Raw genomic sequence first — 16,483 nt, forward strand, 5'->3', positions numbered from 1 at the left:
ACATGTAGAAAGCAGCATGGTTTCACTCTGGTCCACTCATAATTCACCAAATACCTTTTTTTTTTTTGCTTTTAGGGTCACAACTGGCAACACTCAGGGGTTATTCCTGGCTCTGCACTCAGGAATTACTCCTGGCAGTACTCAGGGAACCATGAGATGCAGGAGACTGAACCCAGGTTGGCCGCATAAAAGGCAAATGCCCTCCCCACTGTACTATTGCTCCAGCCCCACCAAATACGTCTTAATATTTACTATAAACAAAAGATGCTTAAGAAAGGGACTTTGCCTGCAAATAGATCATGAACCACCCACAAACCACATGACCCAAAACTGGAATTAATTAGATGCAATCCATGCCAACTGACTATTGCCACACAAATGCCACATAAGCAAACTATCACAAACTCAGTATCACCAAACAAGAAATCTCAATTTTCACGCTCGCAACCTTTAAGGATGGTACTCTGCATGCAATTTTAGTTCCTTGAACCAACAGGCTGCCCTCGGCAGTTCTTCACATAGTCATATCAGAGGCACAGAAAAAAAATGCACAGGACCTCTCAAGGTCATCTACAAAAATATGATGCTCTTGCTCCTGCCCAGATTCTGGGCACCAAAGCAACTCAAAAGCCCAACATCTGGGGGAGGGGCAGTTGACCTCTAACAGGAGTCACACAGAAAAGGCCTAGATTCAGGGAAGGTTATAGAAGTGGGACAAAAGAACTATCTACCCCATAGTGAATGTTGTGATAACAGCAGGGTAAGTGGTGTTCAGCATAGACTGAATGTCCCAGTATATCTCACACTTTACAAGGCCAGGGTTCTGGCTAATGGGTATGAGTGGAATGAGGTACTTCAGTTTGGGGAATGGATGTACCTTCTAGTCTTTCTCCCATGGCTCTCATCTGTCAGTTGGATGCTGATGAGCAGTGAAACCTTGAAATTGATATAGAAGTTGAAAGAACCTCTATTTTCCAGGTTCTTCAAGAAACTTTGTGTAGCTGAGCTCTAGCATTCCATCAGGAATATCTGTGGGGGCTCTAAGCAAGCAAGAAATAAGGGACTGAAAATTGAGGGTTGATCCATGAAGGCAGTCAGATAGTCTTAATGAACAAAAACTCCATAATTTTAACACAGAATTTAAAAGTTGGAGAAAACTACACAGAACAAGCTTAGACTTAAAAACTGAAACACCCAAAAGGCACATGGGGAAAATGCTCTATATCGCTAATCATCAGGGAGATGCAAATCAAAACAACAATGAGGTATCATCTTACACCACAGAAACTGGCACACATTAATAAGAACAAGGACAACCAGTGCTGGCTCGGATTCCAGGAGAAAGGGACTCTCATTCATTGTTGGTGGAATGCCGATTGGTCCAGCCTTTCTGGAAAACAATATGGACATTCCTTCAAAAACTAGAAATAGAACTTCCATATGACGCAGCAATACCACTCCTGGAAATATATACCAGAGATGAAAAAAATACAGTATAAATGATATCTGCAATTGTATGTTTACTGCAACATAGTTTACAATAGACAGAATCTGGAAAAAACCCGTGTGCCTGAGAACAAATGAGTGGTTGAAGAAACTCTGGTACATCTACACAATGGAATACTATACAGCTGTTAGAAGAGATGAAATAATGAAATTCACATATAAGTGGATGGACTTGGAGAGTATCATGCTAAGTGAAGTTAGTCAGAAAGAGAAGGACAGACATAGAATGATTTCACTCATTTGTCAAATATAAAGTAGCATGATATGAGACTAACACATAAGGACAGTAGAGATAAGGGCCAGGAGGATCACACCATGGTTTGGAAGCTGGTCCCACATGCTGGGGGGAAAGGCAGTTCGAATGGAGAGGGGATCACTAAGTAAATGGTGATTGGAGGGATCGCCCGGGTTGGGGAATGTGTGCTGAAAGTAGACCAAGGACCAAACACGATGACCTCTTAGCATCTATGATCTCAAATCACAATGCCCAAAATTAGAGAGAGAGTAAGAAGGACTGTACCTGCCACAGAGGGAGGAAGTGTGGTAGGGTGGGTGTGTCGGGTGGGACACTGAGAACAATGGTGGTGGAAAATGTGCACTGGTGGAGGGATGGGTGTTTGAGCATTGTTCGAATGAAACGCAACCATGCAAGTTTGTAACTATCTCACGGTGATCCAATAAAACTTGTTTAATAAAAAAATTTTAAAAAACCCTGAAACACAACAGGCAAGTAGTCTTCCAGTTAGAAAGGCAAGAGATAAAATGAAGACTATAAGCAAAATTTCAGAGTTCTGACACCACTAAGAACTTTGAATAGGAAGATACATGTGTGTGTGTTGGGGCGGGGGGGGGGGGTGGAGATGTGCATATGTGTACTTGGGGACTGAATAGAAACTTAAAGCTAGGAAAGAGAAGTATTAAGTGTTCAGCAATAGTGTAACCAAAGGAAAGCGGGTCAAACCCAAAACTGTGGCGATAAAGAAATGATTCGATTTATGGTTTGGGAAGATTTAGAAAAAATATCCAAGTGGTATATTATATGCTAGAACATTAAGACTCAAGAGAGGTGCCATCAAGGGTATGGGTCAGGTGCTCATTCGGGCAAACGTTCCATCCCCACCCCATCCTTCCATGGAAGTAGGAAAATACCATGGGCACTGCTCTGGTTTCCCAGGGGAATTTGAATGCTGGGCAGAGTGTGCAAGGAAAAAGAGTAAAATACTGTCAAGGGCAAACGGTTCATCTTTTTGGCCTTGCTAGTCATGTGGTTACTGTCACACACTTTTCAACTCTGCCAAAAGCAGCCACAGATACATACATAAACAAATGAGCATGGCTGTATTCCAATGAAACTTTCTTTGCAAGAGCTGGCAGTAAAGCGATTATTAAATATATACATTAAAAAATCAGGTGGCTACGGTGTGCTAAACACTTTCTGAGGCGAGAAAGGGGACAGTGTCCTGAGCCACAATTAAGTGGGGCACATGAAGGGCTTGTGACCAAAGTAATCCCAGACACCACCCATTGGGTATGCAGTTGTGACTGCTAATAAACTCATGCCCATATTACAAGACCGATGTTGATAGCTATGAGTTTCACAAGTCCCCGGACTCTAGTTAGAGCGGCCACTGTAAAGTCATCATGGTCAGATGTAAGATCCAAGGCAGAAGTGACACAGCCCCCAGTTAGCCAGATGGCTTCATGTTCTCCCCCACAGACTCTTCCAGAGTTAAATAATCATCTCACTTAAATATAGAAATAAGCTCGTTCTTCCATTGGGTAGTGAATTTTAACATGAATTTTATGAACTTTGGCCTACTGTTTTCTTTGTAGCTCACTCTGTCAGATAATTATCATGTTCATATTTTCAATTAAGCAAATAAGACACAATTTATACAATCTGTGAAAAGCAACCAAAATAAAAATTAAAATTGCATAGTACATTATTGTGGTGGAAAAATTGCTTTTTCCTTTCAAACCTCTAAACATCTCTTTCATAAAATTGATAGTCATATTTTTATCAAAAAGGACTTTCCTAAACTAAAATCTTTACTGACATCTATAAAAGGCCATGTTGGCATTATCATAATTTTGTTAAGCATAAAGAGAGTATCACGCCTGCACGGCAGAGCCTGGCAAGCTACCCGTGATGTATTCGATATGCCAAACACAGTAACAACAAAGTCTCCAATGGAGATGATACTGGACCCGCTCGAGCAAAATCGATGAACAACGGGAGGACAGTGACAGTGAGAGGAAAGTAGTACCAGAGCTCTGAGGCATCTAAATCAATGAGTTTCTAATCATTGATCACAGGGAAACAATATTATAATGTCAAAACAGAAATAAAAGTTTGTGGCCAGAGACTTAGTTCAAGCACAAGTTGTATTTTTAAACTTGTACACACTCCTTTACAATCCAGGGTTCTTGATTATGATAATGGTTCAGCTAACAAAATATGATCATTTATTTCATGGAGTATTGCAGTGGATTACATGTGACTTTATTCACTAATGATTTAATACAGAGTATTTTATAGCCTGCCAAATTCAGTACCCCACACTTGAGCACTATATTTGTAAAAGACCTAGGTAGGAAATACTTCTCATTCCTTTGCCACAGAAAAAGAAAATGGGAATGTTAACTTTGTGATCTAAAACTAAGGCTTAGATTTCCTTGCGATAATTTTCTCAGCTCAAGAACATAATGCCTGAAATTGCTCAGAAGCCAAGGCAACATAGAAACTTTTGATACATTTTCGCTAAGAACTAAAGGTAGTATACAGATATTTATTACAATGCTCACAGTCAAATCATAAGAATGTTGGGTTAAACTCAAATTCCAATTAACACAGCCAACCTCCATCTTGTGCCTATAACTAAATCTACTTATCTCGTTTTCTTTCCATTTGGAAGCAGATTAATGAAGGTCATCAGTCATTAGGGCCAGATGGCTCAAATGCACTGTAAGGAAATACCAGGCATTCCCCCCGTAGGCTTGTTTATCGGTAGAAGCTACACAGGTATTACTGCACGTTCGCCTTTCATTCCTGTTAAAATAGAAGTTTAAAGGTCTATGGGAGGTAAACAGCTTTCTACAAAAGTAACTCCAGCCCAGAAGAGCATATCGATCTAGTGATCAACGAGTCATCATGCAAAATTGTGCCCAGTGAAACAAATACCAATCTGGTGATTGAATTCGCTTCCAGTGAACAGTATTTAACAGTGAAACAAAGAGAGTGACACCGGAGTTTAAATATAAATAAGGTCTTCATTAATTTTGTTAATGTATTTGAATTAATTCATGTCATTACTATGCTAAATTTGACACGTGTTGACAAAGTTTGTTTCTTGACAAACTTTGTTGACAAAGTTTCTCTCCTTTACCAAACTCAAGCAGACTCCTCTAAACCTTTCTCGACTAGGTTTCGACCTTGGCCTCTAAACATCTGCACAGTTTCTTACTGTCCACATCCCTTGGATGACCAACCCCTATCTAAAGTGCTTGCTTAAGAGAACTCAAGGCTGCCAAAAACGTACTGTTTATTCCAGCCAATACCTGAAGATAGGGTCCCTGCCTCCCAGCATCTGTGGGAGGGTACAAGTCTGACTTGGAGAAGCACCAGTTAGCAAACCCAAGTGGTGTCACGTGAACCAGACCCCATTCTCGATCTTCATAATGTTCCGAATTTCTGCTCCAACTGAGGCCCAGCACAGCTCTTGCTATCTCCTAAATCTCCTTTTAGATGCACAGTCACCTCTATACAAAGCCAAGATGCGTTGGCTTGCCACTGGCCTCTTTTCCCTATTGCATCAATGTATAATACTGATTAAAATCTCCCCTTATCACTTCAGTGTCTGGCTTTGTTCATCGTTGACAGTCGATATTTGGTTATACTTGTGTCCACACTTGTGTGCTGATAATTTAAAGAGAAATTGGAATCTAGGGGTCAGTAAACTGTTCCTGTAAAGGGCCAGATAAGTATATTTGTCAGGCTTTGCAGGCCATAAGGTTTCTGCAGTATCTATTCCATTTTGTGGCTGAGAATCAAATGTAGCCATAGAGAGTACCAAATGCAGAAGCATAGCTGATTTCCACTAAAAACGTTCTAATTACTCATGGACACATATTTTAATTTCATATTATTCTTCTTTGGATTTTTGGAATCAATATTTATTTTTTTTAAAAAAATCTTAGCTCAGAGGGTATATTAAAAGTGTGCACTAGCCAAATTTAGTCCTCAGTCCTTAGTTTGCCAAACTGTGATTTAATCTATTCATAATTTTATATGCTTGGTATGATTAGCACTGAAAAAGCAAGATGAATTGATGGGAAGGGTACTAGATTTCAAGACCATATTTCTCACAACAAACAAAAAAAAATCACTCTCGATTTTTTTTTACTTAGTCAAGAATGAGATCTATTATTTCAACCCAATTTTATGTTGGTGTGTTGCAGGGAACTCCCAGAGCCACTGGGGGCAATGAGGTCTAGACTCAGAAGCACTAAGAAAGTCATGTAGTGCCAGTCATCAAGCCCAGGGACCTCTGAATGCCAGCCATGCACCCCAGCCCTTTGATCTATCTCTCTGGATCCTAAAGTTTATTTCTCAAAGGTAAATTTCTAATTTACCAATAATATGCATTCTGTCTTAGCTAAACTTTCATGGCAAACTCCAAATGGAGTAATAAAGAGTAATAAAGTTAAACTCTGTGTGTGTGTGTGTGTGTGTGTGTGTGTGTGTGTGTGTGTGTGTGTACAGGGAATGACCATCTGGAAGGTGCATAAAGCAGAAACTGAGAATTTTCAGGTCATGCATCCAAAGCACAAATTTTAGTGCAGCTGACGCTAGATCAAATGTTGGGAACAAGAAGGTAGGGGGGAGAGAGAGTGAGAGAGAGAAAAGGAAGGAAAGAGCGAGAAAGAGAAGGAATGAGGGAGAAAGAAGAGGTAAGAGTTGAAGGAAGAGAATGAGGAAAGGAAAGTAAGGAAGGTCAGGAGATGTGGAAGAAGGGAGGGAGGTGAGGGAAACAGTGAAGAGAAAAGAGAGAATATCTTTGAAGTGGTCCATAGCCTGAACAAGTCATCTTGGCCTGGAACTGTGAAGAGACTCGGCTTTCACAGCTGCAACCAGCAACCCCTGGGAAACTAGAATTAAATATTCCTAAAACAGGAATCTAGTTCTGTTATGAAACGGTTCATCATTTCACCTCCTGACAACCACAGAAATCAGCAGAAAGAACTCAGAGAGAACTCACACAATGAGCAAGTAGCATTTTCAGTAAAATTCAAAGCCCAAGTCTTCAGGAGTTTTTCACCGCTAGTCTCCAAGCTCACTATTATCAGCAATATTAATGCAATTACTTGGGTAACAAGGATGGGATGAGGAAAGTTCCATCATTTGCTTCTTTTTCCTTGGAATTACTAGATTCCACATAAGATAAAGATGAAAACTGAAAGTTTATTAGTCTCTAAATAGGTTTCACATAAATATCTGAGGAAACTGTACATAATATTTTATATGATTTGCTTTGTTTTGTTTTGGGGACACATCCAACAGTGCTCAGGGGTTACTCCTGGCTCTGCACTCAGGAATCACCCCTGCGGAGCTCAGGGGACCATATGGGATGGTGAGGATTGAACCCAGGCAGCCGTGTACAAGGCAGGCACCCTACTCACTATACTATCACTCCAACCCCCATAGATACATATTTTTAAAATTTCCTTAAATATAACAAAATTATAACACCTTATTATCACAGATATCAGCCACTGCTAATATTTCAAAGAAACCCATGCAACTACAAGACACTACAAGACAAAGTAGAGCATCCTTCAAATTTACCTACAAGAAATATTCTCCGTATTAACAATTTCGACCCGATCATTATCACAAAGTGTGTCATTTTGTGTAAATAAAAGCACTGGAGTCAAGCTATTCAATCCATGAATGCATCACTCAGTTTAATAACACCCTTATGAGTTTTGGGTTTCACATCACTTCCCTCAGGAGAAAGGGGCATAATCATATGTTTTTCTACTAACTGCATTCTTCTATAAACATTTGAAAGAGTGCATCTGCTTTATAAATGAAACGGTCAATGCAAAGAGCAGTAACAATAAAGATATATGCCGATCTTTATACTATTACTCGTTGATAAGGCAATCATCTGTAATGTTCTCATCTACAAGGACGGAAAATGATATATAACAGTTACCAAGGAAACAGTGAAGTCAAACTGCATGTAAACTACCCAGCAATTTAATAACCAGAAAATTAAAAGAACAAGAAAAAATTTCTTCAGACACAACCATGACATGTTGTGCCATCCACAAAAGATGCAATCAAGGGTCAAAACTCAAAACGATGATGCAAAAAGTCACCACTTGCCAGTGAGCCCGGTGCTGGACAGCATTTTATTATTATTCAATGGTGATCATAGCATAGTACTGAGCTCTGAAGAGGAGGTTTTAAGTTGGGAGTTTTTACTTGATTTAAAGGGCACAGAGGCGGCAACAGATAATTAAATGAGGGTCCTTTGAAAAGTCAAAATATGCTGTGTTTTAGTACGGATCATTGTACTCTTGGAACTCTCTGTAACCACAACTTTCTTCCTCCCAAACAGGACGTTTAGCAAATATCAAGTATGTTTTCAACAGCAGGTGCTTCTCTGAATTAACTTTTAGAGATTCAAGTTGTGCAGAATCAAAGGCAAGGGCCTGGGCTAGGGGTTGTTTACTGCTAAGCCGAGAGAATTTTAAGCACTCCAGTAACTATGTTGATCAAAGCTAAATCCTTTAGAAAGATTATCAGGAAAATCCTGCCGAGTATGCACTTTTATACTTCACCTTTGAGAAAAGAACTTGATTCTGGTAACTGTTTAAGACAGACAAGACTTGATTCCTTCAAGGGCAGAAGAAAACAGCTGCAAACATGTGTTTTTACAAGCCGATGCCCCTCTAAAGGTATTTCATTTTCAGCTCAGGGACCATCACCGCACTCACACTGAGAAACAAGAAGGATTCCTCTGGATGGAAGATTGCTTAATCGGCACATATGCTCAGAACATGTGCAGCTTCTCTCTTTAGAGTAAAGATTCTATTTGGATCGGGTTAAGGATAGAAAGTGAAATTCACACTCATATACTAAATTTTAACTTCCCTTTAAAAGAACACACTCATCCCTCCTAGCCTGGTCAGGGTTTTGCCGTAAATCTGATTGCGACTCTCTGGGAGGCAGCCTAGAACTGAGTCAAATGAAGAAAAGGCATCTTTTCCCTGACATATGGTACTGTCCTCTCCCAAGCCACAAAGTTTCAGGACTAAATCCAGGCTCTGGGTGTGTTACTAATTGCACTGCTTTTAGCATTTGTGACCACCATCCCCTCCCCCCTCCAAAAAAAAGATCTTGATTACTTTGAACACTACTCTTGGTTATATTTCTCTTTCCCATCACTCAGAGGGCACCTGTGTTGTTGCTGAAGTGCTGTGCTTTTCTCCAACTATGGTGCATTCTTTGACAGCTGTTTTTAGACTACTCAGAGGCATAGCATGTACAAAATTAACAGCATCAAATTGTGAGGCGCTGACAAGTTGTGATATCAGTTTGATACCAGTTTGCCACATGGCCCTCACCCAGGATGGAACACACCAGCCTCTCCCTGGGTTGCTCCAAGACAGAGGTGTTTGCTCCCTATCTACCTCACACCCTGTCAGACTGTTAGCGTGGGGCACGCTCCCTGGGGAAGCCTGCTTGTGACATTAAGACTGAGCCATGTGAAGAGAGGGAAGGTGGAGATGGAGCCGAAGAACTAAAGACCTGGGGGTGTTGCGTAGCTGAATGGCGATGTCCGGAAGAAATGTTTCTCAAATGGCCCAAATGTACTTTTAGCCTAAGCAATCACATTTGGGGCTGACATGACGACGGACTCGTGCAATCAAAATCTCCCACTCTGATGCTAAACAGTGACGGAAAAGCTGGAATTATTCTTCGGAACCTAAACTGCACGCCAAGAAAGCCCACTGCCTTTCTCCTCGGCCACAGTAGGTGCTCTCGGGGGCTCCGAGGACCAGTCCTTCCAGGCACTTGGCAGAGGAGAGAGGCATGGTTTGCTAAGACTTTCCGAGCGGGCTCTTCCCGCTTAATGCAGCACTGTGAGAAGCACAGACCGTACTTCCTGGATGAAATGAAGACTTGGGAAGCAGAAGCAGGGCCAAGCCCTAGGAGGAACGTAATAACGAGGCAGCCCCAAAATGGAATACTCTTCCATCAGTGCTTCCCGGGAAATTGGCCTGAATACATTCATTTTCCTTGGTTTCAACAACACGGTCACTTGGAAGCCAATTTCTAAATCTTTCAAGGCTTCAGATAACAGAGTTACCCAAAGAAAGGCGAAAGGTCTCTGTTCTGTTACTTGTTCTCGCTCTCTCTTTCTCTTCTCTCTCCCCTGTCTCTCCCCTTTTTCTCCCTCCTCTCTCTTTCCTGTCTCTCTCTCCCATGTCTCTCTCCCCTTGTCTCTCCTCCCCCATGTTTCTCTTCCCTCCCTCCTCTCTTTCCCTCTCTCTCCCTTGTCTCCCCCCTTTTCTCTCTCCCCATCTCTCTTTCCCTCCCATGTCTCTCTCCCTCTGTCTCTCTGTCTCTGTCTCTGTGTCTCTCTCCCGGCTCCATGTCTCGGACAGCTATGTGACTGCGGGCACACGTCGTAACCTAGCCGGTTAACCTGGGTGAACCCACCGGCTGCGTGTGGGGGAGCGTGGAAGTCTTGGATGAGGCAGGGAGGGGAGCAGTTTGGGTCGGAAAGCAAACAGCCAGGCTCCGGGAGCACTTTGACAGCAGCAAGTACAAACCCACGGTCTCTGACCCCCCCCCCCCAATCAGCGGTTGTGAGACCCAACCCCAAGCAACCGCAGGGGGGTTCCTACGGGGAAACTGGTGAATACTGGTGCGTGCTGGACTCCGTGTGTGCATGTGTGTGAGTGTGTGTGCGCGTGTGTGCATGTGTATGCGTGTGTGTGTGTGTGTGCGTGTGTGTGTGGTCTTCATCCAGGGATCCCCCAAACCCCAGAGCAGCCCGTGAGAAAGAAGTTGCAGGCGGCAGCCCCGACCCCGCCGGTCGGGTCGGTGTTCTCTTCTTCAGCCCGGCCGCCCTCTCCAGCCTGGGCTGGTCCAGGAGCCTCCGGGCAAAATGCAGCCCCAAGTTGCCCGCGGCGGCGGCCCTGGGTACCGAGGACTCGGCGCGGCGCCTACCTCGAGAGCTTGGCGATCTTCACGAAGCTGAAGACGTCCATGCAGGCGGCCGGGGGCGAGCCCGAGCGCGGCGTCCGCTTCGGCCGTTCTCACGCCAGCGACTGCAGCGCCGGCCGCCCCATGGCCCGGCCGGGACCTCGGCGCGCCCCGGGGCTCGAGTGGCGGCGATGGCGGGTGGCGGTGACGGCCTGGGGGGTGGGGGGGGGGGAGCCCGCAGCGGGACGCGGCGGCTGCTACCCCCCTCCGGCCGCGAGCTGCGCGTGCATCCCCGGGCGGGACCGGGAAACTCAGCCGCGAGGGGGCCCGACGGGGAGCGAGGGGGGCGGGGGCGGGGAGCGGGGCTGGCCGGGCGGGGCGCCCCGCCCAGTGCGTTCGGGGGGTTCCCGGGAAGAGGGGGGGTGCAGGCGGGTGGGGACCGGCCGAGGGGTGCGGATCGCGCTCGCCGCTCTCGGGCCCCGCCGCCCGCACCCCTCGGGCACTGCAGCTGCCTCCCCGCCTCCTTCCCGGCCCCGAGCCGGCGCGGCTCCCCGCCCCCAGCCTCGAGGGAGGGGGTGGCTCGGCTGTCACCCGCGGCGTGTGCCCGCACGGCCCCGGCGCGGGCTTCTTGGGGCTCGTGGGAGGAGGAGGGAGTCGGTGTCGGCCCCCCGCGGGATGCGCGGGGTCCCGGTGGGCTGGAGAAACGCTCCTCGCGCCAGCCGAGGAGCCGGGATGGTCCGGGCGGGCGCGGGCGCGGGGGAGGGGGGGGTGGTCAAGGGGAACACGGGGGAGGGGGGACACGGGGGGACACAGGGGCAGTCGCGGCGGGATCGGGGCGACCGAGCAGAGTTGCCGCGGCTCCCCCCCGAGCGCCCGAGCGAGACGTGCCCGCGGCGCTGCCCGGGAAGGTGTGTCTCTGGACACGGCCGCGGGGAGCGTCAGAGAAACCCCGAGACCCCAAACGCCCCGGAGACCCCGGGGGTGGGGGCCGCGCAGAGGTTTCGGACCCGGCTCGCTCCCCATCAGCGTCCCAGGGGGTCCGGGGGGGCGAGTCTCGGCCACGCGGGGCTCGGATTCTCCGGGATGGGAAGGGAACTGAACGGGGGTCCGGAGGGTGGCGAGCTCGCTCGTTCTGCTGGCACCGGGGACCAAGAAGGGGGTGGGGGGACATACCCTCTCTTGGAAAACAAACCCGGGAAGCATCAACACTCACCTCAGGCAGAGTAAACTCCAAGTTGCAGCCATTTCGAACTCCTAGCGTCCTCTTTTACGTAATTCTCTTGGAGAATCGCCTCTCTTCATTAACTCAGTTCCCTCTCCCGGGAGGCTCGGGCTTCTTCGGGCCCCCTTTCATGTTCTTTCTCCAGGAGCCTCAAGGCTGCTTCTCCAAGAAGCCTTTTCAAATATCTCCCAGACTCTCTGAAGGTCAGCTGGCTGCACAAAGTGTGTGTCCTCCACCCAGAAGCGTTCACCTGATGGCAGGGCCCCGGCAAATAAGAGATGCCACCCCGAAAGGTTGGAGGATCTGACCAGCCAGATTCCCGGCTCGGCTTGGAGAGGGGGGCTACGGAAAAGGGACCGGGGTTAACAGTCCCAGACCTCAGCTCCCATCCTGCATTTCAAATCTTCAGTATTCAAGCCCAAGACTCCCGGTTTTCAAAGGCGTGCTTTCAAAAATTAAACATGAAATCTGTAGCCGGCTGAAAAAAAAGCGAAATGATCTGAAACTCGGGCATTACAGTGCATGATTTGAAAAGTAAATAGAATCCATTTTCCTTGACTTTCCTATATAGGGACTTTAATTTCACGAACAAGGTTACTATTCGCGTATCCGAGGAGGCGAGAGGGACCTTAGCTTTCAAACCCCCTATTGTTTGTATAAGAAATTATAGTTTGGGTCTGCACTGTGCTTTGTAATTTTTAAAGTCATTTTGCCTCTCAGTCTCAAAGCAACCCTCCGAGGCACCATGGTTTTTCAAAAAGTATTTTATTTTTTAAGCCACAATCTATTGTCAATGCACTAGACAAAGAGATGTGCTTTAAACGCGGGTCACATAAGGTTACCTGTCTGATTCAAATTTTGCTAACAGTCTCTATTCTCCTTGAAGCTAAAGTTATACTCCGCCAGTGACCAACAAGACCCTAGACACCGAGCTCTTGATCTGTTATTACTCTATATCCCTCTCTCCTCCCCACCTCCCTTACCAGTCCCCCTTGCCGGTCTTCCAATTCTACAGGTTTTCCTCCCACCTGGCCTCTTCCCAATGATTATTCCTTTGCTCTAGAATGCACTTTCCAAGATATTAGCACTGCCAGCTCCTTTGCTCTATCAAGCCTTTGCATAAATATCACTTTCAAAAATCCATCTCTTAAAATTCTATTTAAAATTCCAAAGCCCCAGACCCTGGGATACAAGCCCCTCCCCTTGTCTCCCCCCCCCTCCCCGTTTCCATGGCACTTATCACCCACCGGAGCATTATATACTTCGTTTTATGTCTATTATTTCTTGTTTCTTATCTGATTCTCTTGCTAGAATAAAAGCTCTACTAGGACAAGGACTGCTTTTAAGAGGTCATTTATTTGTAATGTTGTCTTTTAAGTTTTGGATGTTATATGCCTAGAACAGTCCCCTTAAATAGAGAAGAAACTTAAGAAACATTTGTTGAATGAATAAACTTCATCATCCACAGCCAACTCAAAGCTGGCCCAGCATCCCTGGTGGGTACTGAGCTCCTTGTCGCCATTCAGCCCTCCTTAGCAGCCTTCATTCTCCTTTGAATTGGCCATGATAACAACAAAGACCCTCTCATAAACTCCAGTTATGTGTCCCCTTCTCCCTCTCTCTCCTTTCCCTCAACAATGACTGCCAACCCTTTTCGATTTCTGACTCAACATCTGGCAGCACAAGACCAATGAAAGAGAAACAGAGGTAAAGCTATGCCTTTGGAGTAAGTGCTTGGAAAACTTGCATACTTTGGAGGCTAGAATGGTCAGGATGTCATTTTTTTAAAAAAATTATTGAATCACCATGATATAGGTACAAGCTTTCATGTTTGTGTTACAATCACACAATGATCAAATCCCCATCCCTCCACCAGTGCACATTGCCCACCACCAATATCCCCGGTATGACCCCCCTTTCCACCCTCCCCTGCCTCCATGGCAGACAATATTCCCCATACTCTCTCTCTACTTTTGGGCATTATGGTTTGCAATGCAGATACTGAGAGGTTAGGATGTCATTTTAAACAGATAACTTTATTGGGGGCAGAGAGACAGTACAGTTAAGGCATTTGCCTTTCACACAGCTGACCCTGGTTCAATTCCCAGAACCCCATATGGCCCCCTGAATCCCCTCAGGAGCAAGCTCTGAGCACCGCTGAGTGTGGTCCCCAAACAAAACAAAAACATAACCTAATTACTAGAGAATTATTTCAGATACCAAATAACTAGTTATTCAACAGTCAAAATGACAGGAAATAGGCATCATGTTTACTTGTAGAGAGACAGCATCCCTTCAAGACATCTGGTCTACCTGGAACAGATTGCAGTTAGGCTTCAGTCTGTGCCAATTTGTAAGCTACAGTTATGAATGTTGCAGATGCTGACTCTCCACAGCCTAATAGCCACCAGGGGAAATGACTGGCTTCTCCAGGTCTTTATATTATCCTCTGGCATATTAATTATCTAGTATGTTTTCTAATAGGCTGATATCTTTTTCTAAAGCAAAGAGATTCTTCCCCCTCCTCCTTTGTTTTTCATTAACATAAAAATGGAAGAATCTGCTCCCTTGAAACATGCTAACACAGCCAGTTTATACCTCTAATCCCTCTTCATAGATAAGCAAAGATTTGAGTATCTAGTGCCACAGCCCTGCTTCCTCTCTTGCCAGGTGTATGCTAGAGAGGATTGGATAGGCTTCTTTGTCTCCTATGAACTAGATTTGCCTAAAATGAACAAAAAGTACTGAGTAGGGTTTAAGTATATACAGGATTTTTAGATTTTTTTATCTCTAGATAATCTGGATGATCTCTAAATCCCCTACTTGAACTTGTAGAGCCTTACTCATTGGAACCTGAATTACTCATCCTTGAGAATCTAGTTTGCTTTACCTGGATCCAAGTAACATTTGGTCATTTCTGATAAACAAACACACTTATAACCAATCTAGGTAAAGGTAAAAGGTAAAGGCCCTCCCGTTGATCGTCGATTTGCTCGAGCGGGCCCAGTAACGTCTCCATTGGAGACTTTGTTGTTACTGTGTCTGGCATATGGAATACTCTCGGTAGCTTGCCGGGCTCTCCGAGAGGGGCGGAGGAATCGAACTCGGGTCGGCCATGTTGGCCGCGTGTAAGGCGAACGCCCTACCCGCTGTGCTATCGCTCCAGCCCACTGTTCAATCTATTCAAGAGTAAAAGACTCAGGATATCCAATTGAGAGTAAGTCAATTAAGTTACTCAGTTTCCTCATCTACAAATGGAAACGATAATGCAGTGTTCCTAGAATGAGCCGTTGATATTGGACATCAATTCCAAGTTATGTATGTGTGAATTGAGGCACATGATTACTAACCCCAAGAGGGTTTTCCAAAACTGTTTAGAACTGTGTAAGTACAGATAGGAAAATACAGGCCTAAGATCACTACTCTGAAGCTGAAGATATTTTCTTTGATCAGAGGTAGACATTTTGTCTTAAAATCAATCTCAGGGCTACTTAGTCAGTGTCTAAGCCCCTGAGTGATATTATCTTTCATGTTCTTGGGGCTTTTTCAGGGGAAAGGGTGAATAGTTTCTGCATCAGTGTTGAGTGATCTCAGACAAGTGTCAGGAATCTACTGAGACAGATGTTCCATACCGGATGGCAGCTAAGGGTTCTTTTGCTGCAAATTACAGTAGAGAGAGAACCCCACGAATTTCTCAGTTGGACTGTAGCATCTTGACCATCTGGTTATGATCATCAAAACACAAGTTGAGTAAACAAAATCAAGGTATCCATTAATTCAACAAGTATTTAAAGACTTTGTCTTATGAATCAGGCTCTGGGGAAGTCTCCAGGCAACAAGACAAGGTTCTGCTCTGATGGATTTAACTTCATTTATGTGTTTGTTGGGCCATATCTGATGCTGCTTAAGGCTTACTCCTGGCTCTGTGGTATGTGGTGCTGGTAATCAAACCCAAGTTAGCTGTGTGCAAATCAAGTGCTCTACCCAATATACTATCACTCCACCCTGACATTACATTTTATAGGGAAGATATGGAATAAAGAGCAAAATCAGAAAATGGCATACATAAGAAAAATAGCAGATAGGTTTCTGCAAAGAGTTAAAGTTGTTTTGATTTAAAGGAGATGGTTAGGTGTCTATTTAAGATTTAATGCCCAAGGAAGATGTCTCAAAGGAGGTGACATTCAAGCTGAAATGTGATGATCAGTCAATGTTCATGTGGAAAAGCATTCCACACAGAATGGCCAGCAATGACAAAAAAAATAATGGAGATACTGTGTCAGGTACAACTGTCATATGTTTAAAGCATCAGAAGCAACCAGTGAGCCTGAGGGTATTGAATTAAATGGGATGAGAATGGGTGAACTTGGTGGCAGAGGTGATATTTTGAGGAGGAGTACAGTAGGTCGTAGTAAGCCATCTGCCTTTGATTGTGAGATGGGCAACCACCGGAGGGTTTTTAGCATGAAAATGGCAAAATCAGATTGATATTTTTAATGACCACTCTTGAGGGAGGTGAGTGTAGAGACTTG

General features: G+C 45.0%; 1 protein-coding gene across 3 annotated transcripts in view; it reads right to left on the reverse strand.

The window, feature by feature from the left end:
• The window catches only part of FRMPD4 (FERM and PDZ domain containing 4), a 600,685-nt gene extending 588,484 nt beyond the window's left edge, over positions 1-12,201 (reverse strand). The window contains exon 1 of one of the 3 annotated variants that reach the window (XM_056131357.1): positions 11,943-12,201. In XM_056131357.1, the coding sequence (XP_055987332.1) occupies positions 11,943-11,974 (32 nt within the window). In that variant the 5' untranslated portion in view covers positions 11,975-12,201. Of the gene's footprint in view, positions 1-10,753; positions 10,929-11,942 lie in introns of those variants that run through there. The other 2 variants (XM_056131356.1, XM_056131359.1) reach the window with 2 other exon arrangements.
• Between the last annotated feature and the right edge of the window lie 4,282 nt (positions 12,202-16,483).

This window comes from Sorex fumeus, unplaced genomic scaffold (genome assembly GCF_029834395.1).
Source record: "Sorex fumeus unplaced genomic scaffold, SorFum_2.1 ptg000086l, whole genome shotgun sequence".
NCBI classification, from domain to species: Eukaryota; Metazoa; Chordata; class Mammalia; order Eulipotyphla; family Soricidae; genus Sorex; species Sorex fumeus.